The sequence below is a fragment of the Penicillium canescens genome, assembly GCF_028828765.1.
Source record: "Penicillium canescens strain IBT 15451 chromosome Unknown utg000006l_segment0_segment0, whole genome shotgun sequence".
NCBI lineage: Eukaryota > Fungi > Ascomycota > Eurotiomycetes > Eurotiales > Aspergillaceae > Penicillium > Penicillium canescens.
In genome coordinates, this window is record NW_026703968.1 from 3,917,181 (window position 1) to 3,943,273 (window position 26,093).

The 26,093-nt window shown below is 47.2% G+C and overlaps 6 protein-coding genes across 6 annotated transcripts; 4 read left to right on the forward strand and 2 right to left on the reverse strand.

Moving 5' to 3' along the window:
- Nucleotides 1–260: 260 nt before the first annotated feature.
- Nucleotides 261–1,139, forward strand: N7446_010312 (uncharacterized protein; the record flags this gene model as incomplete). The annotated part of the gene is made up of 3 exons (XM_058519055.1): nt 261–572; nt 621–720; nt 1,072–1,139. Coding segments are annotated over 3 exons (480 nt in total), but the record flags the coding sequence as incomplete, so codon positions are not given.
- Nucleotides 1,140–2,580: 1,441 nt separating this feature from the next.
- N7446_010313 (uncharacterized protein) lies at nt 2,581–4,065 on the forward strand (the record flags this gene model as incomplete). Its single annotated transcript, XM_058519056.1, has 1 exon — nt 2,581–4,065. The coding sequence occupies one exon, from the start codon at nt 2,581–2,583 to the stop codon at nt 4,063–4,065; it is 1,485 nt and encodes a 494-aa protein (XP_058369844.1).
- A 343-nt stretch (nt 4,066–4,408) lies between these two features.
- Nucleotides 4,409–6,160, reverse strand: N7446_010314 (Glycoside hydrolase superfamily; the record flags this gene model as incomplete). Its single annotated transcript, XM_058519057.1, has 3 exons — nt 4,409–4,883; nt 5,022–5,207; nt 5,259–6,160. 3 exons carry the CDS (start codon nt 6,158–6,160, stop codon nt 4,409–4,411), a joined length of 1,563 nt encoding a protein of 520 aa, XP_058369845.1.
- Nucleotides 6,161–6,530: 370 nt separating this feature from the next.
- Nucleotides 6,531–10,577, reverse strand: N7446_010315 (ferric reductase family protein; the record flags this gene model as incomplete). Its single annotated transcript, XM_058519058.1, has 5 exons — nt 6,531–6,816; nt 6,868–7,960; nt 8,935–9,243; nt 9,297–10,029; nt 10,089–10,577. 5 exons carry the CDS (start codon nt 10,575–10,577, stop codon nt 6,531–6,533), a joined length of 2,910 nt encoding a protein of 969 aa, XP_058369846.1.
- A 4,039-nt stretch (nt 10,578–14,616) lies between these two features.
- N7446_010316 (uncharacterized protein) lies at nt 14,617–15,542 on the forward strand (the record flags this gene model as incomplete). The annotated part of the gene is made up of 3 exons (XM_058519059.1): nt 14,617–14,735; nt 14,809–15,197; nt 15,254–15,542. The coding sequence occupies exons 1-3, from the start codon at nt 14,655–14,657 to the stop codon at nt 15,540–15,542; spliced, it is 759 nt and encodes a 252-aa protein (XP_058369847.1). The 5' UTR covers nt 14,617–14,654.
- A 5,996-nt stretch (nt 15,543–21,538) lies between these two features.
- On the forward strand, nt 21,539–23,392 carry N7446_010317 (uncharacterized protein; the record flags this gene model as incomplete). The annotated part of the gene is made up of 3 exons (XM_058519060.1): nt 21,539–21,656; nt 21,710–21,969; nt 22,067–23,392. The coding sequence occupies 3 exons, from the start codon at nt 21,539–21,541 to the stop codon at nt 23,390–23,392; spliced, it is 1,704 nt and encodes a 567-aa protein (XP_058369848.1).
- Nucleotides 23,393–26,093: the final 2,701 nt, after the last annotated feature.

Sequence of the window (26,093 nt, forward strand, 5' to 3'; positions counted from 1 at the left end):
GACACAAGATAAGCACTGCACGGCGGTTGACTTCGTGAGATACAAAGAACAGTTTGCGAATAACCCATCACGAGAGTCACCCTTGGGCGAACAGCCACACCAGCTCGATGCACCCACTCACTTGGACAGTAGTTCCAACTCAAAAAAGAGAAAGACTTCTCCCCGGAGCGAACATACACGAAAGGTTGTGAGTGGAAGCCCAAAAAGATTCGGCTTGCCTCAGGTGTGCGAGTGGTACATCTCGCCGGCTGGTCGTGAGGGAAGAATCACCTTGGGACACTTATCGTCGGACACTCAAGTGTAACCTGGCGGGCGAGGTGTTCATTGCAGCTCGCCGTTCCTATCCGTTCCAGGTGGTAGCCATTCGGGAGTACACCAAAGGGGACGTAGCTAAAATGCAACGACTGTATGATATCCTTGATCACGATAATGTATTGACGGCCCGAGAGTGCTTTGTCAATGAAGGATACATGTACGCTCTCGTTAACGACCTCCAGCTTACTTTGGAGCAACTTGTGGGGTGTCGGTCTCTTTATCCCACGGAGGCGGAATTAGCTTCCATAATTTGGCAGGTATGTGGCTCTTGACATTTCGGCTATATTAAGCTCATGACAGTGCAGATTCTGAATGGTTTATGTTACCTCAATGAAACCGGATTAGAACATCAGTCTCTGAGATGCCGGAATATTCTTCTCGACCTAGATGGTGTTATCAAGATCGGTAAGTGGCAGATACCTCCTTTTTAAATGATTCTCCTGACTCCCTATAGCCAGCTTGGAGATGTGCATAGAATGTCAGCCGGGTCAGGCACAGAATGTATACATCAAAACACTCGCTTCCCTTACCATGGAAGTCATGCAGAAGTATGTGAAAGATGATGGAATGGTGGGAGTAGATGACGTAGATCGTTGGCCTGTCGACTCGGACGCCTTTGGTTTTCTTTCCGCCCTCTCGACAGCAAAGTCCATTGAATCCTTGAAAAAGGTACCCAAGTCACCATGTCAAGAGTGGATCAATATGCAACTAACATTTGTCAGCAACCGCTTGTCCGCGAAAAAGGTCGATTGGTAGGAGAGTTGATGCTTCTTGCTAGGTCTATTTTAGTCTCTGCAAGGATGTTCTATTCCTACGAGAGGTAGTTGGAAACAATCCCTTTCAGGGAATTGTGAGTATTGGCTTGCTCATGGTTTTCAAAGGATCCATCATATGCCTGTAGCCTTCAATCATGTCGAAAAAGTTGTCAGTAAATGCATCACGCGTATATCCAGACAAATATGACCTATTATAGGCCTCAATAGAGATCCAAACGTGACAGCTCGTGCGGCAAAGAGCTCTTGTTAAAGATCCAATCTTGAGCACTGCATGAAATAAGAACCTACCAGTGCTATATTTGTTACTATAGGTTCTAGAACGGCGGCTAGATTCTAGCTATTCAGAATATCACAGTACAGTTATGAGTGACGGAGATCGTGGGCTCGGAATCTCGTCTGGGAATTGAGATGGGAATGAGGCCCCATTCCTAAAAGTGAGACGTAACTGCCGCATAAGGGATCCATGATGGTTGTGATGGACTTCATATATGCACCTATATAGACAGGATAAAGTCTGCCGGGTGGGGCATTTCCTATCTAGGCTGCCGCCGCTTTTATGAGGGCGCTCAGGCTCAGGATCACTGAGTAGACGATAGCACGGGGTCAGACTCGGTGATCATGCTTAGTCCCATCACGTGACCAATGACTAATGCTCAGTCGTGCTCAGTGAGGTGATTCCTTACTAAGCCTCAAGTGAGCACCCTCTAATTTGGCCAGCACAAAAATCGACCATACTCAAAATAGACGGACCCATAGGGCCATTTATTCCGTGATGGCTAGTCCGTTGGTCATGTTTGGACTGCCTTCATTTTCTGACTATCCTACCCTATCAGTAATTTGCGTCATATCTATCGTGTAGGGAATAAAATTGAAATAGTCATGCATTACAGGGCGATAATGTCAAAGTCTACGATTTCTTGAGGCGGCTCGAGCTCAAAATATCAGGTATAAAAGGGGATCATATCCCTAGCACTAGATATCTCATGACTGCTTTCGAAGTCAGATCACTTTCCTCGAGTAGAGTCTTCGAAAATGGGCCGACAGCTCTTTTTCTCCGAGCACGAAGAGAAGGCGAAAGAGAGGCGTCGACTCTAGAGAGAGAAGAATGGCTTCGTCCCTGGAGCCCAGAGGGAAGAAGATTCCATTCGAAACAAAAAAAAAAAACTTCCTAAGACAAAGAGGTTGCATCGAGAGAAGTTAAGTCTTTGGCTCGAGTAGGTACTGGGCTTTCCGTGGGAATGGAAATGAAAAATAGTCTCCTTTAAACAAATGCAACCTATCAAGTTGAGGTGGTCCAGTTCTTCTACTAGTATCGATTGACCACCCGAGAGCGGGGTACACCAGGGTCCAGTAGTAGCTGGAAGGATTCAAAGCTGACTTTCCAGCCTCAACACGTTCAACACTTCATCAATTCAATTATTTGCACATCGTCTGAATAGAGGCTGTGGTATTGACCCCTTTGACAGCCACACACTCTGATTTCATGGCAATGGATGTTTCTCAACTTCCGGACATCACCGACTTGCTTGTCAGGCCAGATAACCCTCCACGGGAGGATGTCGAAGAAATGGATTACTCACGATGTGTGGCTCTATACAACTACCTGATCCAATATGCTTGGCTCGCTGAAGGCCGTCCACTGGCAACTCTGAATGGCAACAGCACCAACTTTTTCACGGTCCACGGTGCTGAAGCTGAGGCTCTTCGTCCAAGACTTGATCCGTCGGTGGTGGCTTTCCTTGACAACGCTATAATACCTCCTTGGGAAGGTTTTAGCGAAACACCACTCTCTATTTTTGCATCGGGACTCAATGGGCCACAATCACTTTTTGCGGAAGTTGAAGCTGATCTTGAAGACCAGCCGGTTGACAGCATGCTGCGCTTGTGCTATGTGGCCTTATCAACCGATGACAGTAATGGGGGTGTTATTTACCACCAACGCCACCATCGCGTCGCGATCTTCATGCATACTGATGACTGGGGCTTCGGGTTTCCAGTTAAGGATCATCCAGACGTTTGGAACCCATTCGAGACAGTGCTCTCCCACTGGATCGACCTGATTCATATTAGAAAAGTCGTGGCTGCGCCTCATGAAGAGCCAGCGCTATTCGAATTCGAGAAGATCGGGCCCTGGGAGTGGCGGCCCTATAGCGAAGCCCAGGTTACTACGTGTGTCGACGCGTGGGATCGGTTGTGTCAGGCCATCGAGACGCGCATCTCGCAGCTGCCAAACCCACCATCACTGATCAGCCCCGATTCCGGGACTGATGCGGATAATCCAGAGCCACTGGTCGCATCAAGCGTCCTAGACGCCGCCTCGGTGCTCGATCCTTGCTTTACGCGTTCGTTTCTGTCACGCGCGAGACGACCCTCGTTCCAATACATCGCTCCAGGCCTTCTCCTGCCCCCGGCTGACTTGTCTGGGTTTGTGGCGTCACAGACATTCACCGCATTGCCCCTTTCCCAGTATACCGTACCGCCAGTGTGCCTTTTCCCCGCCGACACCGGAGACCAGCGTCCTATCGAGCTCACGAGATTTACAAGTCCATGGGTGTTAATGGAGGATTTCTATTCATCGTCTACCGATACGCACACACCGTCTCGCATCTCTGCGGGTCTGTATACTACAGCAGTGGATAGAAAATGGGATGACATGGTCGAGGATGGATTTCAGCTGTTTCTCCCGTTCACCGTCAATGCTGGTTGTGGCAGGAAGGTAGGCGCACGAAAAAGCGATGGGGAGCTTGTTGATAGGGACAGGTTTTCAGAACTCTTTCAGCATGGATTCAAGCCTTTTGGTGGTAACTACTACCGCCCTCAGCGGCTGGAGCGTTTGTTGGATTGTTGGCGCAAGCTGGTTGAAGATGGCGTTTGGTCTGTTGGGCCGGATGGGGTAGAAGGTACAATCGATACTTTCAAAGACGCTGAGACGGAGAGTCGTTGGAGGGATTATTATATCCCTCCCACGTGGTAGATATCCCAATTCCATCCCGCCTTCAATCCGGAGACTATTTCTGCGCTCTATTCTGTGGGGATGGACCAGGTTAACACCCGAAGACATCCTGAGAGGGATATGCAATTTCATAAGACCAGTCACGATCATACGCTATTCAAATGTTGAACAACTACCATTTTCTTAACTGATGGTGATTTATATACAAATTTCTCCCAATCCTTCATTTTCCTTTTCTATCTTTTCCATCAAGCTAAGAGCTCGTCAGGGTGGAGGGCATCAAGCAATGTACAAGAAAGAAAGCTCCATTGCCATGTTTAATGCAGTCAAGGGATGTACACAAACGGCGCGTATGTCACAGTGCTCAATACGGTTCCGATCTCGTCTCGGACCCAGTCGTACTCGCTGCGAACGTGGGTCGGGACTCGCTGCCCGCCAGAACACCCGTGGTGACAGTGACGGTGGTAGCATCAACAGTCACCTTATCCGAATTGTAACTTTTAACCTCCTCCTTGGTCCACGAGCCAGCATCTGGGTCGCCCATATACATGTCCACGACATGACCATCCTCGTCAAGTACGAGACGCACTTCGGAGCGCGGGCCGTCGTCCTCGTAGATGATGTTGCATGTCCGACCGTCGATAGGGTTGCCATCCAGATCGACGAAGTAGAGATTATCATAATCAAGGTCGAGATAGGCATCGTTTGCCATTTCCAAGGAATTTGAGGTCAGCGTGGCAGACGCCAGCGGGGTCGTTATACTCCTCAAGCGACATGTACTGGTCGTTGCCGAGAAGGTCTCTTTGAAATATTCCCGGTTGAGAGTCAAAAGGCCGATACTGAGCGCTTGCTATCGGGGCTGGATCAACGCGCCAGGACTGTCGAGGCCACCCATATGCATTACCGTACATGCTTATCAACGTCGCCTTGTCAGCTATGCATTGACTACCTAGTAAAGTTGGGAGAGGGATACATACGGATCATCGTCAAGAACACGGAACCCATGGTCAGTAACCGTGGAGGTCGAGATAACTCCAGGCTGGTCGGTGTAAGTGTATGTAGCCCAGCAAAGCGAGTTGACCGTTTGCTCGTCGAAACCATAAGCATCTATGAAGTGTTGTCCACTGCCGGAACCGCGCCCCGCGGGCAGCGGCCCAAACGCCCTGTTTCAAGGTCAGAGATGATCGCATGACGGTAGCTTGAGTTTTACATACCAGGTTGCAGGCGGTCCATCGTCATTAATGCCGCACTTGGTAGAGCGGTACGCCGAGCAAGGCCTCCATTGCGCGTCCTTCCAAGCCTTGTAATCATTTCCCTGTCTCCCATTCGCAGGGCCGTTGACTAGACGGCAAGCCTGCGGAGAATTATTTCCTGATTCCTTGAGGTTGCCCATAGGAAACTCATCCAGTTGACATCGGGCTACGTTGTTGATCGATGCTTGGGCCCGGGTTCGGTATGCGCCAATACGCTGGCTAGATCTCCACGATGAATACTTACGGCCGTTCTGGGCTGTCAGTGGTTGATAGACAGTCTTTCCGTTGAGCAGCTTGTTGATCGCCCATCTTTGGTTATCACAAATCTCATCCCAACCCAAGCCATAGCGGCACGTATATGTGACCTCACAATCGCAGCTAGTCGTCGTTGCGCCGCCGTTAAAGTCGAGAATCGACCACTGGCCATACGCAGTTCGGGTCCCAACTTTTGTTGGGACGCCAACGTTGGGTTTAGATGGGGAGCCGCCGAAAAGCCACCCAACTATGCCTGAGATAATTTGCCAACCGACGTAGATCGTAGCAGCGGCGCCGGCAAGTGCCCCCAGAGCGCATACTACCCCCTCCCCAATAAGGGATAGGCCGAACGTGGGCAGTGCTCCAAGAAGCGATGGGACGAGATCAGCGAGGCAGAGAGATCCCAATCCCAATCCGGAGAGTATCAAGCCAGGCAAACCACGCTCTTCAAGTCCATGGTCGCGTACATAGATACTGAGGCCAGTATTAGAACCGCCTCGCTTGCTAAGCACAGAAGTCTGGCCATAGAGCACGAGGTTGCCAGAATTGGTGATTGACGAAGGGACAAATCCCGTGCAGCAATATGCCCGTCTGCGTGATTGTCTCATGGTGGCTACGTGATAGACTCATGACCGGCCCGACGGGAGGCCACAGCCGACCAGAATCCTCCAATAGACCATGATCTTTTTTACCACGAATTTATTAATGAACTTAGGGACAAGAACAGGCAAGGTGGTGCCGTCCACAACCATTAGCCAGCGCGCGTATGGAGAAGACAAAGGATTTGTTGGAGGACATGATCGAATAACGTTAGCTGAAAGGGTCATTTGGAAATAATTCTAAGTCAGCAATCGCTACTCGGAAAAGGCCCCACCCTCCGGGGCACGGTTCCCTACGGTCTAAAAGCCAGAGGAGAAAAGACGATGGCATCGTGAAGATAATATATTTGATTAACACCTGCTGGAACTGACTGTAGAGTTAGAATCTCTGCAGAAAGATTAGGTGGGAAGCAGCAAGTCTAGATAGAGATTTGAGGTTTGGAACCACCCATCTTTCTAGCTTGCATGAGTTTGCTTCATTCTCCACGAGCGCCTCGAGGAAGATGTTTAGTTGGTCCTGGGAAAAGACATTATCACCTCCAAGCATGAGGCCTACTGCCATAGACTCAAACGATCGATAAAGACTGGTCAGAGCTGGGTAGCGATTGAGAACATAAATGGCCAACGTGTCTACCATTTTATTCTGAAAAGCTGTTCTTCTGCCTCTATTTCAAAGTCAGCAATACAACCATTTCGTAGAGTGTAAATGAGCATACATTTGATTTGCCAAGTCTTCACTAGCTAGTAAAATCACACCAAGTCCCATGCAGGTAGCAACTTTCCACCAACGCTCGCCCCAGCGGCATTGATCGCTCAAAAAGTCGCGATCTTTTTTTTGCGGCACGAATGGGCTCCCGTGAAAAGCCTGTAAGATAGAATCTCTGGCTATCGTGGGAATTGCCCGACGTTGTCGGTTAAGCGGAAGACCGTTTTTCTCACTTTCCTTCAAATCATTGACAAGATTTTCGAAATGAATATGGATCCAAATCTGGGCAAGGCGGCGATTCACATCGTCTGACTTCGAAACTGAACCAGTGACCGAGTTCAGGTACCTCAGATATGCCACGCATGCCGTCAGGGACGAATTCAAGCCATACATGTCAACACTAGGTAAGGTATGCAGGTGACAGTTGACTAAAAGAGGCTTAAACGCGGCAATCGGGCCGTCGGATTGTATAATTGTGATCAGACTATCCCCGCAGTCTTCGACGTCTCGAGCTTGTTTCTCGCTCATTGTCTCGCCAGTTGCAATCTGACATATTGTTTGAATGCAGTCAACGCACTCAGCTGCCTGGGTCCGGTTATCGACTGGCTTGTATTTGTGAAAGCTTCCTCTTCCGGTCTCTTGTGTTTCCAGAAACTTGAGATCTGGTGAAGTGAGGACTCTTCTCTGGTGCCGATTCTCAAGGCCGAAAGCACTAGAATGATCTTCACTGGACTCTGAACACTTGAATTGTTCTTTTTCGTTGATCATGAGATATTGCATTTCTGTGTTTTCACTTTTCGCAGAGAAATATGCGCCTAGACTTGACGTTCGGAGACCTGTTGTCGTTGTCTCTTTGTTGCTGTCTGTGGACTGCGTCAACAATAAACTTCCATCTGATAGCAGAGAGATTTCTGGCAGTTTTGAATGAAGCTGAGGGGCATGTTTCAGTAAAGGCTGACGCTCAGTACAGTCTTCCATGTTGATAAAGCTGCATTGTGAGGTAGCCAGATATTTTTCATTGTTGAGTGCCTCTGATGTGAGCCATGCATCCCAATCAACAGGGTCATTATCAGAGATATCGGGTCCATGGGCGCTGGCAGAGACTAGAGTGTTTGGCTCAGATGATACCATTATTCATGTGCCGGTCAGCGACAATAAGAAATTAATGGCCAACTTCTCGCAACAGTGCTTCAAGAAGGAACGTCAGGATAGCAGAAGAATTGCCTCGTGTTCTGTCAAGTGAAGTGAGAAGAGGAACAGACAACAGACACTGAATACGGCATAGCTGGGCAAATAAAGAAAGCGAATGGTCAGAAAATAAAATAAACAATGGCACACAGGGATTTCAAGCGTCCCCAAAAGGCGCATCTTGAAAGGTGACAACTGCGAGCCGTTCTGGTTGCGACCCCAAAAAGGTGTCGCAACCAGAACGGCAATTAATCAAATCATTTGGCCACGAATTTTCTCACATGGCCATGGTTCACCCAACCCGCCAAAAAAAGGGATCGTTGAAGTAGATCTTTCCGGTCGCCATGCCCCCATGAAAATCCTCGTCGACACAACAGCAAAGTTATGGTCAGAACGGAATCGCTTTCTGAGAAACCGTGAGGTCAACCGGAATTGAACCAGAAGCCGATCGGGAAATGGAGTACACCCTGTTTACAAATTGTCAAGTTTGTCATGACTTGGATAAACAAGAGCTGATCACAAAAGCATAGATAGAGTATACGCTGTTCCTTGGGCCGGGGAATACTGATGAACCGGTTTACGGTGACGGTGAAGAACAGATCAGGTGCAATGGTTCTACGGTGAAAAGAGCTGTTTGTTTCTGGAGGGCGGTGTATTATATTTAATTCTACTAATCTGTGGCCAATTGGTCATTCGCTGGGCCCACCGACCCATCTCCTTTCACTTGACAGATCTGCCCTCTCGTTACGAAGGTTGAAACTCCGTCTCATGCAGCCTTACCCTCTGTTCGAGGTGTTTAGAAACTAATTCTCTCATACGATCTCGTACGTCATGCGATGCGGATACTAGGAATTTAGCGTCTGGTTTGTGATTCAGTTGATGGACTTACCCATAACCAGAACCTCACCGCGATCCTCATGAGTGTTTGGCAGCCGTTTTATGTTTCGCCCGGAAGCCTCTTCTGATATAATTTCATCAAATCGAGGCTTTCCATTGAAAACTGTCGCGCGGCGATGCTGGCCGAACGGCTTGCCATGTTCTATCATCTGGTTTGATGCCACATAAAAAGACATTTCGAGTATCTGTATCACGTCAGCGCAAGTATGGTTAGACAGGAAGAGCCAACCCACATAGCCATCATCCAAGACATCATCGCTTAACAAGCTGTTCAGAAGTGGCTGGGCTGCAACAGCAATATCTGAGAAATTCAGCATCATTGGTTTGCTCTTTGAACGTGGAGGCCGGCCTTACCCAATGTTTGGACCTCCCACACGAAATGTACCCGGCGCACATGTGACGTGCAAGTGTTATACCCGTAGAGGAGCTTCTTAAGATAAGATATGACACCTGCTATACCGAAATCAGTCGCAATTGCCAAGACGCATTCGTAATGGTCTACGGATTTGCTGACTCCATACGGCCCGCTAACAAATGCTGTCAAGGATGTATAGCCATCCGTGGCTGTACGATGGTGAATAGTCTCAGTGAGCCCTCTTCGAGGTTGAACAAAAAGCTCCAGGACATCCTGCTTTTCTGGCGACCAAGATGTCACCATAAACGGGTGTGTCTGGGCCCAGGAGAATAGGCTTGCCGCGGGTATCCAGAGACTTATGTATTGGCCTGCCTCGACATGTAGGGGCCTTGTAAGAGCAACCCTTACTTTCAGCGGTGTTGCCTCTATGCTCTGTATTGGTGCTTGTTGCACCCGGTCACATCTGATAGAGGCACGAGAATAAGGACGTGGGGGGAAGACGCCATTCCTAACGATGAAAAGGAAAAGCTCGACCAATAATGCAAGTAGCATTGTGCCAAGCGGAATATAAACATACAGCCGGGGCAGCAGAGTATCGGATGGCAAATGCCGCCATACAAAATATATGCAGGCTGTAGCCAGGGCTTGATGTAGTCGGAGAAATGGCTCGTAGAAGAAACGGCGAACGAAAGGGAAGGATAATAAGAGAATTGCGGCCATAATCACAGCACCCTGAGAAAGATCAGTATTACAAGATTAGCAAGGCAGGTTGAGCGAGAGTGATGACGTACGATTAATCCAAAGAGTTGGGCCTTCTCACGAATATTCCAGCCCTTCTGCTCAGTTATCATAGCCATGATGATATGTAACATGAGGAGAATGCCAGTCATCCAGCCCACAGTCCGATGAATGCGCTTGCACATCATCAAAGAAACACCCATGGCGTTTGCAAGGAATCCTAGATGGTGTGCCAAGAACAGGAAACTCATATTGATCACTGAAAGGGTTCCGGCGCGGTCTCTAGCCATTGTTGTTGATGGAGTCTTGAAGGCAACAAGAAACACATTTGTTACAGCGTACGCGAGATATGACAAGGCATCAGCTCGAGTGCAAGGAGCAATCAGCCTATGGCGACCCCACAAGTATGGATATGTTAAGTGCTTCGTAATCAGGAATGACAAAGCTGTGAGTAGATTCAGAAAGGAAGGGGCTATGCGAATGAGAAAGAGTGTTGTCAGTAAGCACCCCACTGCAATGGCGTAAAAGATCGTGATGTCCATTGTCAGTCAGGACTAAGGTATCAAATATTTTTCAACTATTGCAAGAAACCGCCGGTGCTTTATACTCTCAGGATACTAGATTTCACCAGTAGGATGACTAATCTTTATGCCAGAAGCAACACCTCGTTCAGCGTTACCGCGTTTATTTCTAAGGCACCCATATCGCTGCCTTGAACCGTTGTTAATCTAACGTTAAAGTGTATATCACACGTGATATAGTTTATTGCAGAGCGGCTCATCTTCCTTGCATCCAGGCTATCGTGAGATGATCGTAAGCAACTATATCCCTGCCCCAATTTGGCGGCTCTTCCCGGTCAAGCTTCGAGCTTCTTTCCGCTTTGTTCATGAAGCTCCCAATGATATTGTGGACTACTGTGGTATTTGGCTTGGCACAGCCTCTGATATACTTCTTGACATAGCAAGTACAAGAGTGAAAGGAAAAGCAACAACTGTTTTTTCAAAGAAAGTCTATGGGCAAAATCGTACTGCAAGACGGGCTAGCCCGTAATACACTTGCATAATCCAGTATACAGCACTTGCGTTATAAAGCGCCTATCGTTGCTTCCTAGAAGCTGTCTCCTCCCAGCTTTTCTCCAAATCACGATCCGTCATCACAGTCGGAGTTGGGTAATGAGAGCTCTGGCACGTTAGCGCTCCGCCTGATGGATGACACCATGTAGTTTACATACCAATTGCGAAGTAAGAAAAGCCCAAAAGCCTGAAGCATCGGCCGACAAAATATGCACCTGACCAGTCTCCCGCATGCGAATACCTACGCATACATCTGCATTACACATCTTGCTATATTCAGATGCCTTCTTCATCATATTTGTCTTCCGACGACACTGTTTTTGGCGCTTCAATTTTTTCGCCGAGGAATTTTTGGATCGGGTAGTTTTTAAGGCAGCCATTATAAGTTGCCTTTCTCTTTGGAGGAAATGACAGCCCTTAACTGATGAGAGGCTGAAGGTGGCGCTTATAAAGACTGACTGACAAGAAAATCTCAATAAAACAGGTGCTAAAATACAAATGCGAAAAGTTGAATTTTTTGGAATTTTGATAGACAAAGAGAGCCACGATTTTCTTTACGTGAGGGACCGTGGTCTTGTGTTGATGCACGTTATGAACGAAGACTGAAACGCAAGTTAACCGCCATCATAAAACTGCCGTCACCATATGGTGGTCGCAGCTCTCTTTCACAGATGGGTTGGGCAATGAGCGAAGCAACGATCTTTTTGAACAAATTGGTGAAATGATTAAACCAAACTCAAGTATTTGTATTTAGCACTAAAGTGATTTGGTGAATAACCTGATGGTCTGCAAGTAGGAAACTGCTACTGTTTCAGTTTAAATGGCCCTCTGCACGACACACAAATGTCCTTCAAGGAAATACAACGGTTGTTGAACGCCGAGAGGCAGCAAGTCAAGACCGATCACCTCAACCTCGACTGAGAACAGAACATTCAAATGATAGGCTGACGAGCAGTGGATTATTGAAGGCATGCACGAAATTGGTGCGGCAATGTTCTATGCTGTATACTAGAGACTGCCAGAAACATGCCTGTGTATCTTTAGGATCGTAGAGAATGGTCCAAAACGAGGCTGCAACGATTAGACCGTTGCCCCCAAACGGTGAAGGTCGCGGGCATCGAAAAGTGCGGGTAGCATATGGCCCTGATTGGCTATTTCGGGGAGTGGATCGCCGTCCCAAACGGTGGGGGCAGCAGGACACCAATAGAGTGTTGCGGAGTCTACCTATGAACAGTAACGAAATTGGCCATTTTTTGGTCTGGTATAATTCGGAGGCCAACATAACGGAATGCTGTTGTTCTTTCTGCCCACCTGGGTAGATAACGCTACACAACTGTGCTATCTAAGAATGTTTATGTTCACCGTGGATAACCAGACGTGGCCATTGACCGGGAGAATATCATAACAATTTTTATCCATGTGCTACTACAAACAGTGCGATTCTCTTCTGTGTAAGGGTTCAACACAATGACGGATATTCCAGTTCAAATCAACTGACAGAACTCCAAACGTACAGTGTTAAACAGACATTCATATGGTTGATTACTGCCGGACGATGTTGACGAATCCTACAAGTATTCTGCTATTCTGCCCATCTCAATTTCCGTTACCGTAAATATTGATCTGGTTAAAAAGCACTGTTCTAAGAGACAAGAATAGCCGTCAGGTTTAACCGGAGGGTCAACGTAGGAAGAACGATGGCGCGCGGCGAAATTGCAATCAAATCTTCCCACAACCCAGGTGTTGAAACAGAGGCTGTGAAAAGTGGAAGATGCTTTTAAAAATAGTTACACCTTTACTTGATGTAGAGTAAATAATAAGATAGGCCAGAAAGTAGCAACCCCCTCCACCAAGCCAATAGATCACGTGCAGCCCCTGATACTCTGATACACCCCAGGTCTACAGCAAGAAAAAATTTCGACCCTGCCAGTCTATGTCGGATTAGATCGGATTGCGCCGGTTCGGAACGGGTCGGCCCGGCTAAAAGGTCTGGAAGCTGTCATGATCCTGGATATGTTCCACCCCCATGCTGTGAAATATTGACATCTTGTAAGGACCTTGGAGGATTTGAAACTTTCTACTGTAGGACGCTAGCTGTCTCCAGATCAACTCCAAAAGCTACTTATGTGTCACTCTGCAAGGAATACCTTACTGCATCGATAGCAAAATGCGTGTGTGTGAATATTCGTCCTCAATATATACGTGTCTTTCCCAGCACACGTGCCGTCGAAGATGTGTGTGTATATTAGGGCTCTTGAAGGAGAGGAACAACGTGCCCCCAGCAGACATCTTCGAAACTCTTGAAATGACGTGGGCTAAGCTGGTATGACGTATGTACTATACTCTATCACCAATTTAGGTCTAGTGGCACTCCAAACTACACTAAGAGAGAGGCTAGCCGGATTGTGCAAGTCCGACTTGATGCGTCTAACGATATCCATTAGGAAGAAATCTTATGCCTACCACCATACTGCTACCGTACAATTCCCGGGGCATCGACAATCTGGAGATGCCTAAGGTACAAGGTGGCTCCCGTCTAGTTAGTTACTGCGAAGCAGGCCTCCTAAGCCAATTAATTCATTCTTCGAGAAGGTCTATTAGATAGTAAGTCGGGTATTGTCGAATCCAATGGATGGTACATTAAGCATGATTATATTTGAAGATCACGTGGAAATTTCGGTGCGGCGGAATAATGGCAGGAGATAGCGATGACTGACGGATAACAAACACATATTGCCTATTTTGGTCTAGTGGCCCTCTCAGCGAGAGTAAGAGATACGCTAACCACATTTTGATATCCAGTTCTCCAGTTCATACTACATCTGTGTGGTTCTTTAACATGACCAGATTCCGCAAATCTTTAATTGAGATGAAGGTGGAGGTTGCGCTTCTTTCACCGTGTCCAACAAGAAAATGTATGAATGAATCGATCTGTTTATTATTTTCGACCATGCGGTACTCAGAGGACCTACAGATCCATCACTGCGCATGGCCTGAGAAAAATGCGGGAGTAGCCAAGTCAGTAGCTAGCCTCAATAAAATGCACTACGCTAGCCCTATCTAAATGCAGCCGTTCACCTAGCACCCTTAACCGTTGTCTCCTCAATAAGAAGCTGGCGTCATTAATGTGGCGCCCGTCCTATTGTTTCACCTCTAGCTGGAAGGCAAAAGCTTAGTGGGGCTAAGTTAGCGCGTCGAGTACCTTGGCTATTCCCTAGCCATCGCCCCGTTAGGCGTTTAGCGCGTATTAGCGGATGGCGCGGATATATCTAGTAATATATTAGTCTTCCGTGCTATTGTTTTCGATATAATTGTTACGGACCAACCAGGCACCAATCGGTCAGGGGACCGCAACTTACTGATGGGCCACCGAGAGCCAACCGATTCATGTGTCAGATCACGTGATCACGTTCAGTGAGCAAGAGCACGATTTACCCTGAGCGGACCCACCCGGCAGACTTTATCCCGTACATATGCGTTGTCGCAGCTTTTCCCTCTCCGACCCAAGACATTGCATATCAAAGACTTTAAGTTTATCCGCCGGAGATGTCTTCTTTACCACCCGGATGGACCGAAGAGCGACTTCAAACCATAGCCGAGGATGACTTGCGTCAAATACCGGAGGAGGTAAGCTATGACCACCTTCGAACTTCCATGGAACCCTCCATTAATTCGTACTAACCATCTCTCACCAATTCAGCAAATCGGCCAAATTGATTTAGATTTGATCCCCTTCGACAATGTTCGAGCTCGCACAATTATCTCATTCGCGAAATTGTTCGAGGAACAAAGATTAAGTCGCGAGAGAAAGGGCATGCCCCCTGCCCCTCCAAAAGATATATTCAAAATAGCCGATGATGCAGTCGTCCAGGTCGTGGAAGAGAATGGATTCGATGACTTCGGTTTCATTACTTTCCGAACAGATTACTCAGATGATGAACGCTGGGATAAATGGGATGCAGAGTATGATCGCCGAACAGATTTTTCGATAGAAAGGTCCGCTGGCGGTCAGAAGATCATGGATAAATGCTTGATGCCTCGCTTTGAGGATCCGGAATTACATGGTGCTACTCATCAGCAGATTCAACAGTAAGATCATCCTTGGAATTTCAATGTTGTCAATGCAGATCACTGATACGAGCCAGATCATACTATGGGTACCTAGAAACTGAGGGCGTGGCTCCGGGATTAGATGTGGGCCTGTGTCTACTTGCTGATACTGCCGCTGTGGAGTCCATGAACAGTGACCTGCCATGGGTGTACGCGTTGGATATGAACTTTGATCATTCGAGCGAAGTGGAAGAGGGAGAATATCCAGGATACTTCCGAGTTGCCGTGGACTCGGTGATTCCAGAGCTTTATCCCATGCTTACAGCTATGCCACCCGCGGAGCTTTGGGCCCAGGGGGATGAGATATGGCAGTTAGCCGTTTAGTCAGAAACTCTTGGTATTGTAAATTAAATGAGGGCTATTTGATCAATATAGCATTTAGGTAATAATACATGCTTCGTTATTGTTCTCCCAGGTTTGCATTGTGGGGGTTTTTCATGGGGATTAAAATTGCTCATAGCATGGAAGTAATTTCTTAGTCGGGGCTAATACGGCACATTGGTATGGGTCAAATCAGTAAGCAAGTCCATCCATCCCGGCGTATCAAGTCCGACGTGCGCACTATCGTCAAACATCTGTGTCCAAAGGTCCTCCAAATCCACCGGGCTGGAGAAGTCATTTGAGGAATCAAGGCAATCGGGGGTTTTGAATCGTGAGTCCAATGTCAAAATACTCGACCGGGACCTGGAGGACCACTTCGACTCAATCGCGGAGATTATTTTCGATCGCCCTCTCTGATTGCGCGGCGGAAGCAGTCATGTTATAAGGACTAGAGCTGCTGCTAGCCCGAATTTCTCCTGGATTTCCAACTTGGCCAGCCAGTTGGTAAGCATTGTTATCCGATGCATGCTGTGGTTGTGATGTGACTCTTTGGGAACGGAAATGCAATATATGGGATTTTCCCGTGCAGGGTTTAGGAGCTTAGGTTTGCCATTCGGCCAGTGTTGATGAAAGGGTTACGATTCCAATCTCAAATATTGCTCCAAGAGCATCATTATCATACTCACAAAAAATTCATTGACAGGAGGCCAAAATAGTGCTTAGTCCTAGATTCAAAAATGGTGAGAATACGAAGGGTAGATCCTGGTAGCGGAGTTAAACTATTTCATTGTGTTCATATGGGGTTTGAAAATAGCGAAACACTTGTTTGGTTATTATTGGTGAATTGGTGATAGTTGCGCATTGGTGTTACGCACGACTATCGGGTCGTCGCTATGTTAGAAGATTCCTTGGTTATACTTGCCTTAATGCTTCTCTGCTTCCAACGTCAACGATCTGTCTCTCAACCGTACCGTCGCCTAACAGGCCTTATACGGGCTAAGTCCTTTTGAGGGTATCGAGGAGCGATGCCAGATAGAGCGCCGAACTAACCTATACCGGAGTACGGGTCTATTCGTAGTGTTGTCTAGTTATAATCAAGTTGTACGAGTCACCAAAGGTTCTGAACAGTAGACACAAGTAACAATGTATGATTGAACACGAAGAACTAAACTAGATACATGAATGAGTGTCCTTATATATCCTGAGTCCTTCCATGGTAGAATAGTAGAAAGTAGAATGGTAGATCTGGCTTGGCAAGATCTACTCATCGACTGTTGACCTTTCTACTACTTGCATGATCACGTGGTGGTGGTCTCATTGGTTATTGCGGTATACAATGAGACGGCGAACGGAAGGCCGACAGTGGCCTGTTTGGCGCGCAGACCCTGTCCATCATGTATAACTACATATGCTCCAAGGAACGAGAGGTGGTACCATTGGAGCTTTGGTTACTATTTCTGGGAGCTATTATGAGGGTCTTATGTTATAGAGGTGAATAGAGTCTCGAGTGAACAATCCCAAAATAACATGACGTAGTGCAAATGTGTGATTGGTTCAATGCTACTCCTTTCTCCACCTTGGAGTAGCTACACCTAAGGGCCATTGCTTTCGCACCCAATACCTTAGGCTCTGATTTCTCGACTCCAGCAGATCTCGATCCTTTCCAGTTGCTAGATGTGCCAAGACCCGCACATTTGTACCCGACCCAGTCCACATCCGATTATACGCCGCGACCGGCAACTGGCCTAGAGGGTTCTACGCTATAATACGCCCGAAAATATGAATGGGATCACCACTGGCAGAGCCAGCTGTGCTCAGCAGCTTGGGAAAGGAAGCCGGAGGTTGCATTTATCTACCAAACGAAGTTTCATAACGCTCCCAGGACCTATCCGCATAGTGGGGAAAACTTCGAGGGAAGCAAGCAGACATTCACGTTGATAATGTGTTCGTTGTTCACAGTACTAGTGAACCACAGGACAGGAGTAAGTTCCAAGTTCTCCGGTCTCGCCCGAGGGCTCGGAATGGAGCGGGTGATCCTTGCAACTAGGCTGAATTAATTTCGGGCCAGAGACCTGGGGGAGTGCGAGAGTATTAGGGAAATGCACGGACCTTGGATCGAGGTGGAGAATGTAATGTTTTTTAACCGATCCTATTAATCAAACCGACTTTTCTACAGAGAGGGCAGCACCTTCTCACCACTTTCTACGGCCTCATGTCTAAACATTTAAACACCTGAATTTTAATTGCTGCAGAATCACCACCCTCCGTTTTTCCACTAATCTTTGTTGAACATACAATTAAGCAGGCTCCTGGACCAGTTCATCTAATCTGATCAAGAGACTGTCATCAATCAACTGAGAATCAACGGTAAGCCGTGACAGCAGTCCCTCGACTGCCTCGGCCTTAACAAACAAACGGGGTGTGGTGTTGAAGAGAGGCCGCACTAAGTTTGCAGGTCGGAGGCGCAACTGTAAGTATGGATTACAATGCTTAGCTCCGGACCAGGCCGGATTATTACCCGGCGAGCACCTTCCGCCAAGCAAAAACGCCTCCCTGTAAAGTCGATCGGTGTTAGCCGGAGATAAGGAAGCGCTAAGTAAGGATCCAAGATGTGGGTTCTCTTGGACTCCTTGCAGTCTACCGAGTAGTCTGGGAAGACTGAGTAGTCTGCGTGGACGGAGTAGCCTAGAGTTTCTCCAAGGAGTAGAAAAAATTTTGCAGGAGCTTTGCATTCTTTTTGGGGGTCAAGTAAATAGTACCACGAATCGGCCTGTTGGCACCAAGAGATGCTGCTGTCCAATAAATATCCTGAGTCTATGGGAACTCCAATGAAAAGTCAAAATCGGCTTTAAATTTTCAATATACTCCCAACCCTATTTTCATTTGTTTGTAAGCTGTCGGCGACGCGGTGACCGTCGCATTCTCTACGTGTTCAATGTTACGAAGGGTGGAGCCACATCCATGGTTTTACAGTATCAGAAATTTCACTCTTGATAAAATATTCAAGAAAGTGCAAAGGGCATGCAGATATATACTTCAACAAGAAGTATTTAGTTTTCTTGGAAAAAAAGTTCGTACATTAAGTATTCATTGCATTTTGAAGATCACGTGGGAATTTTGGTGCGGCGGAATAATGGGAGGAGATAGTGATGACTGGATAACAAACACCTTGCCTGTTTTGGTCTAGTGGCCCTCTCAGCAAGAGTAAGAGATACGCTTAAAACGTCAACTGAAGCGTGGTGCATGGGTCTGGGAGAGGTCATGAGCAGACAAGTCTTCATGACAGGGCACTCTGCATGGATCGCTCTAATTCGGCTTTCGCGCCATCGAACGACTTGGATGGGCACGCAATCTGCTAGCAGGAGGCCTGATTACCGGCAGATTTCACACCCAGCGATACAAGACGAAGGGGGCGAGAACGGTGTCCACGGGGAGGCGTAGAGGACATTCTTACCCTAGTCGAACACCGAGTATAGAAACGACTCGGAGATAGATTAAGTTCGTGTGTGTGCGCGGTCTCTTGTAGTACTGTTCTCTCTTTTTTCATCGTTTCAGGGCATCGGCGTGCGAAGCGCGCGTCACCGGTTGATGATGAAGTGGCGAAGTATTACCAACTTCGGTCTAGTGGCGCTCTCAATAAGAGTCCTGTTTCATTGGTGGATGATTCTAAATATCATTGGTTTGCTACTACTCCTTTCTCCACCTTGGAGTACCAAAGTGGTCGCATCCCACGCTTCAGTGGTCTCTTATGCTACTTCCAACCAATCCTCTCCTAATCTCTCAAAGTTTTCAGGGATTCTCTGGCTTTAATACTACTGGGGTATCACTACTCTCGTTTATACTACTTTAGTTTTAATGCTAATGGAGTAGATATCTTACGTGGCGTCGTGATAATTCCGGCAATGTTATGTTAACTCAGGGGTACTCTTCACTTGGTCTGGAGTTTCGATACCTCTGCCAGTGCCCCCATGGCTCTGCTCGCCTCCCAGCAACCATTCTGTACACTTTATTACGCCTTTCGCCAACCCCCCAGACAGCATAGGGTAGCTAGGATGTGCAAGCCTCGTTTAAGTAAATCGCGAACGGCTATGGAAGCGACGCGCAAGAGCATAGATGTTCTGTTGAAATAGTGTATACGTAGTAAGAGGAATTGCTCTTATTGCTGCTTTTGTCGATGCTCAATAAAGTCCTCCCTCGGTAGGCTATGGTAGATATAGACGGTTGAGGCATCCTGAGTTCTCGAGTGCCTTTGCATTACTATTTTTGGAGCAAGGACAGAAAGTGCAATGCGTGTTTGGTCCGCTGCCTCATATCTCCACCTTGGAGTTTTAGAACACATTACGAGCTATTTTTCCACGACATCCGGAATCGATGTGTTTGGCAAACGCACTGCTGGATGTGTCTAATGGAACGAACGTCCATATGGAGACCTTGTCCATATGGAGCCCTCTTGCTAAGGCAAAAACCTAGATATGCTAGATGCGGCTGGGCCCAAAAGGCTTTCAATGTTCGTTTATTGTGTGCGGTCTACCATGACGGCCAGTCCCACAAGGACTGATTTGGAAAAATTCTTTCTCACACCAGGCATAAGGTTGCTACCCCAATGTGGAGAAAGGGATGGCAGTGCCGAACCAATAAGAAGCTACTAGTAGCTTACATTCAAGCGATGGTAAAACGGAGCCTATGGAGGTACAGAGTAGATTAGCCCAGAATGCGGTGACCAAAACGACGACATTGAGAACCTATTAAGGCGAAACGAGAACCATGAGATCTAAGCCAAGAATTCCTCGATTGAAATGGGCGGTGCCGATCAACATTGACATTGGCAGAGTGGGAAGTGGTGTTGTAGGCGAAGCCAGCGGTTCGGATTTTTCGCATGGAATACTAATCTTCCCTTCAACATGGATCAAATGGCAGCGTGAAGGACCAGTCAGGGGGTCAGGGGGCATACTGTTTGCTTAGCGACTGAACTCATTTATTTCAATTAAAATACTGTAGTAGACGAGGCTGACCGACATCAGGTGATTGGAAACTGGCCCGCGTCTCCTAGCCCCAAAACCAAAGTTCTGTGATAAGGCAATACAGTAAGGTACAAACTTAGATACAAAGACTGCCGGCCTTTTTGGGGGGTGCAGGGAGTCCCGAGTCCACAATGAGCTCAAAGTTTTAAGGCTTTTTTTTTTGGGAAAGATAAAAGGTGAGAAGTAAAGGTGGGAGGTCCTCGACTATTAGGAAATGCACGTGATGCAGATCAGCGCGACGAATTGGAGGTGAGTCACCGTTTAAAAACAGTCCTCTGTCACTTTCATCCTTCAACGCTTTTCGCTTCTTTCTTACTGAGCCGCCTTCTTACGCATTCCAGGTGCAGAGCTGTTCAATCGATACCAACGAATGTGTTGGCTTCAACAAGCTGGTGGGTAGGTATTCATTTTCTTCTCGTGGTCTTCCACTAGGCATTGCGTGATGTTTTCTTCTACAAGTCCTGTTCATCCCATTCCCTGTTAATTTTTTTGGGGTCTGGGGCTTTTCCCGTGCGAGAATTACTCGTCTCTCCGAATTTTGCGCCTATGGGTCCCGTAGACAGATCTTTTTGTTCCTCGGGGCACAACGCAGGCCACTGGCCAACCACATTCAATCCAACCTAGCTTGCAAACACATGTTCTTTCAAGCCGCCAACACGGAGCTGCGATATTATATTGAACACCGTGGACCGACACAGCGAAGATGCAGGTTGGGGGGCTTGGGGAGGTCGTTTGAATTTTGAGACCACAAAATGACATCACCTCACAATGTGGTCTAGATCTACGCCCTAGGGCTGCTAAATCTGGGATAAGGAGACGCCGTGGTTACATGAGTGGCTTATAACTGTCAACAACCCCGCCCAGGTGAACTTGGCCCGTCGATCATTCTGGTCAAAAGTTCCAGAGCAAAAGAAGTCGCTGGTATTTAATATGCAGGAGTCGTCCACGTCCTTGATCGCAGCGCATTCTCCAAAGATCATGGACGAGACCACCCGAGGCTTTCTAGCCCAGGCTATCCGGGACGCATTCACGTCTGCTGGCATCGATTATAACGAAGAGTACATTGATTCCTTGATTTCTAAAGTCGATAATGACGGTACGTTGGACACTCGACTTAGCTAATAGAGTGGGTGTTGACCGTGATTCTAGTCCTGGAGGCTCATCTGGCGAGCCAAGACGGCAACACAGAAGAGTCCTCGTTACGAACAACCGGCTCAGCTTTACAAACGCCTCCGGCTTCACCACACAGAGGGCGTGGCTCCTATCGGATTCTGAATGCGCCGAAAAGGAATTATGCAAAACTTGCAGGCCCAGAACCCAAAAAGAGAAGAAAGCGGCCCATTTCGAAGCCTTCGGAAACATGTGGTGATAAATCTCCCTCCGACAGAATTGCCGATGAACCTATCGAGGTAGGTTGTCAGAATATAAGTCAACAGGTATGCCACTTTTGCCAACTGACAAAATTGTTTCACGTACTTGTTCCGAGGCTAACGTCGTTTGATCTAGCCTGACTACGACCACGTGGAAGGTAGACGCCATTTGGATATCCCCGTCGACATTTCCTCGTCGTATCAAGCAGACTCCGCGTATGCAGTGAAAGCAATGTCATCAATATTGTTCGAATGCGCGAGGGTCAATTTAGCTATTGCTCTATACGGACATCGAACGAGCGGTGCCCCAACAACAACCAAGCCTGACAACATCCTGAAATATGTCGATGAGATTTCGGAATATGATTATGAGAAGGCAATTGACGTCATCCGCAGAGACAATGCTTTAGCCACAGGAAAGGGTCTGCAAAATCGGTACAACGAAACAATTTTCTGGAAAATCATTCTCAAGGGTGCTGCGTTGATCGATCATACAAAGCTGCCATCCGCGAAAGGGCCTGCAGACGGGTTCACAATGGCGGAAAAAGCTGCAACCAAGAAGTTCATGGAAGATGCCGGATACGGGTTGGGTGCAGAAAACCAACGGCAATGCCGTATTTTCTGGAAAAACCTATTTGAAATGCGTGAAGCTGGTATTGACAAAGTCCTCTATTACCGCACCAAGCAATTCGACAGCTACTGCAAGGGATATCCGAAGACGTCAGAAATCTCCCTTGTGGATGCAATAATGAAGTGGGAGACCCATCATAGACCTCACATCGAACAACTGGAAACACGGGCTCTCAGACTCGCGAAAGGCGACCTCATGCGCCTGTCTGATCTTGAGCACCCCCAAGTTGTAGAGAGGCTGAAAGTTCACGAGTCCTCTTGGAATAATGCCAAAAACGAATGGGCCTTCACCAGGGAAGAAGAAAGCTTCAATGAAAAGGGTTTGCAGGCTTTCTCTCCTGAAGTTTTATGCGCACCCTACGACTACCAATTAGTATCAGACTCTGGGGCAGACAAGTCTACATTCACCTCTCTCCTGCCGAAAGATGGTAGCTCCTTGTTCGCCTGTTCCATTGTCCCTGTGCGTGAGGGGGACTTTCTAGGCATATTTGCTGGTAAGATTCGGTTTTCGGAAAACTGGAGTACAACCCACGGTATTCGCGGTCCTATCGACAGTCTGTGGCTAGACTACTCACAAGTCACTGGTACGCTGAACCAAATGCTGGTCTCAGAACCTGGTGGTCCCGCAAACGTCCGCCTCCAGTGGGAAGTAATCCATGATGATATTGGGACCGGTAGTTGCACCTCATGGAGAGTTTCTGTGAAAGCTACTAAGCCCATAATGCCGTTCGACCCTTTCGTTCGCGTGGCTGCTCAGCAGGAGCAGTTCGTGCTGCATTTATCCTCTGAGAACGCAAAGAGGGGGTTTCTCGAACTTTGCGAAGCTGACTAACAATACATTGAACCATCCTTGTTGCTATATTTAATCGAACACTGGGTTGTATTAAGGGAACGGGTGACGCCGGAACAACAAGCAAAGAAAACCCAGCTATAATGTATGCGTAGTTAATTTTGCACTTAGATCGAGCGCACATCAAATTTGATAATTGAATAAGTGATCTGCTTTCGCACCTTGATATGTTTTGATAAGATGTACGAAAGAAACGTACAGTAGTTGTAAATGAACAAGTAATGTGGTGTAATCGGTGACCAAAAACATGTTGTCATTTCTCATAGAGCCTTGGTAGTAAAACCTCTAGCGAGATTGTTTGCGCATTTGTTCGATAATCATTAATTCCCCTCTTGCATCAATAAGATTTACATCGCTCTAGGATCAGGCTGTTTGTCTGGGGACACATGAGCTGGGCCTGGGAGTTATCGTGCTACTATAATCAGTTTTCTACATCCAGGGATTGAGTGGAATACTTCTGGGATTGATCTAATTCAGATATCCTTAGGTTTACCACTTAGCTGATGCAGTCGAGTTCAGAGCGCCACACAAGTTGGCAATCCTCGAATTGGTGGCGGGTTCTACACCAGATGGATCTGGCTGGCGATGTCATTGACCAGAAGGCGACACATTTGAATTTTATGCTACCTGCCTCGCCGCCGCCGTCGTCACTCAGATATTCTCATACATGATCGACAGTGGAGTTCAATACGGCTACATCTGCACGGGGGAGGCTTTTTTCCCCCTCCGTATCCCAAAGGATGATCCTACAGTTGTTCAGTACTTCTTGTGTATCCCGAATCCAAGACGTGCAGGCGGACGATGAATTGCGCCTCCACCGGACCGCCATCGGTCAGGTGCTTGCATTCACCCTTCAAATTTGGGAGGCAGGTTCTAGGCTTCGTCCTACCCGTCCTGGCTTAGCGCAATGTACGCAACAAAAATAGCGTCGGCACCCCACGACTGTTCCTTCCCGACTTCTGTTCCTTCCCGACTTCCACCGCCCAACATAGCAATGGAGGATGATTTTCAATCTTTGGCAGCGGGGAAATCCATGAACTGCTAGCCATACAATAGCCTAGTCATAGCATAATTTTCATCTATTTTAGCGAAATAGTGAAGTACGAAAGCAATTGCCCTTAGATGTAGCTACTCCAAGGTGGAGAAAGGAGTAGCATTGAACCAATCACACATTTGCACTACGTCATGTTATTTTGGGATTGTTCACCCGAGACTCTATTCACCTCTATAGCATAAGACCTTCATAATAGCTCCCAGAAATAGTAACCAAAGCTCCAATGGTACCACCTCTCGTTCCTCGGAGCATATGTTTTCACTCCGGGACCTATAGGTCCTCTGGGAACGATTGTCAGAAATCTGAGTAGCGCATGGTCGAAAATAATAAACAAACCGATTCATGCATACATTTTCTTGTTGGACACGGTGAAAGAAGCGCAACCTCCAGCTTCATCTCAATTAAAAAATTAGCGAATCCGGTCATGGTAAAGAACCCCACAGACGTAGTATTATATTTATCCTGAGGCAGATCAAGAATTCACAAATCTTAGTCTTTAGACCACGTTGGTCTACGTTACAGTAAATCCACCACTTTGATATACAGACCGTTTACATTTACGACCAACCGCAGAAAACGCCGTTGGTAGAATAGATAATATCTACTTAGTCGGTCGGTTCGTTGTAAGGAAAAGAATTTCTTTCTGATTTAAACTATACACAGTCGCAAACGCCTTCCTAAAAATCACGAAAGTGAGTGTCTAGCTAGGTGCCTAGTTCAGAAAAATATGTTCAATATTTGAAAACAGGAAAAAGAAACTTGCTGAGACTGCATTCAAACGGTCTCTATTCTGTGTACTGTAGAAATTCCGTCCCTTTCGGCCGTTTAATCTGTATAGGAGTAGGATTTTGGGCAAATGCATTATCGATTCAAAGTGGAAACGAAAATTGACCGATCTGACGCAATTAGATCATAAAATCGTAGGGAAACGAAATTGACCGTTTACCATTTATGCGACTCAACGGTCAACGTGAGGAAAAGCAATGGCGGGCGTGAAATTGTGACCAGCGATATAAAGAGCGTGCAAATGTGGTGTGCAACGTGGTTGGAAGTACAGCAGGGCTGAAATGATTGGCTAACTGAGAGCCCCTTCCCCACCTAAAGCATAGGTCCGTGCATTTCATAATACTCTCGTACCCCCCATGCCTCTGACAAGAAATTATTTCAACCTGCTCGCAAGGACCACCTCCGCTTCATTCCGAGCCCCCGGGCTAGACCGGAGAAATTGAACTATTGTATCCTCCTCTCTGGGGTTCACTAGTATTGTATACGACGAACGTATTATCCGTGTGATTGTCTGCTTGCTTCCCTGGTCAGTTTTTAACAGTACAGATTGTTCTTAGTAAACATCGTCTCAGAAGTCCTTATAAATGAGTGTAAACTCCTACCTGATATCGGTTATAGAATTCGTGTTAAGCCCCAAAGCAGACGCAGTACGAGCTGGAGAATTGTGATGTCAAATGTGGTTAGCGTATCTCTTAATCTTGCTTAGAGTGCCACTAGACCAAAACAGGCAAGGTGTTTGTTATTCAGTCATCGCTATCTCCTCCCATTATTCCGCCGCACCAAAATGTCCACGTGATCTTCAAATACAATGAATACTTAATGTACCATCTATTGGATACCTGA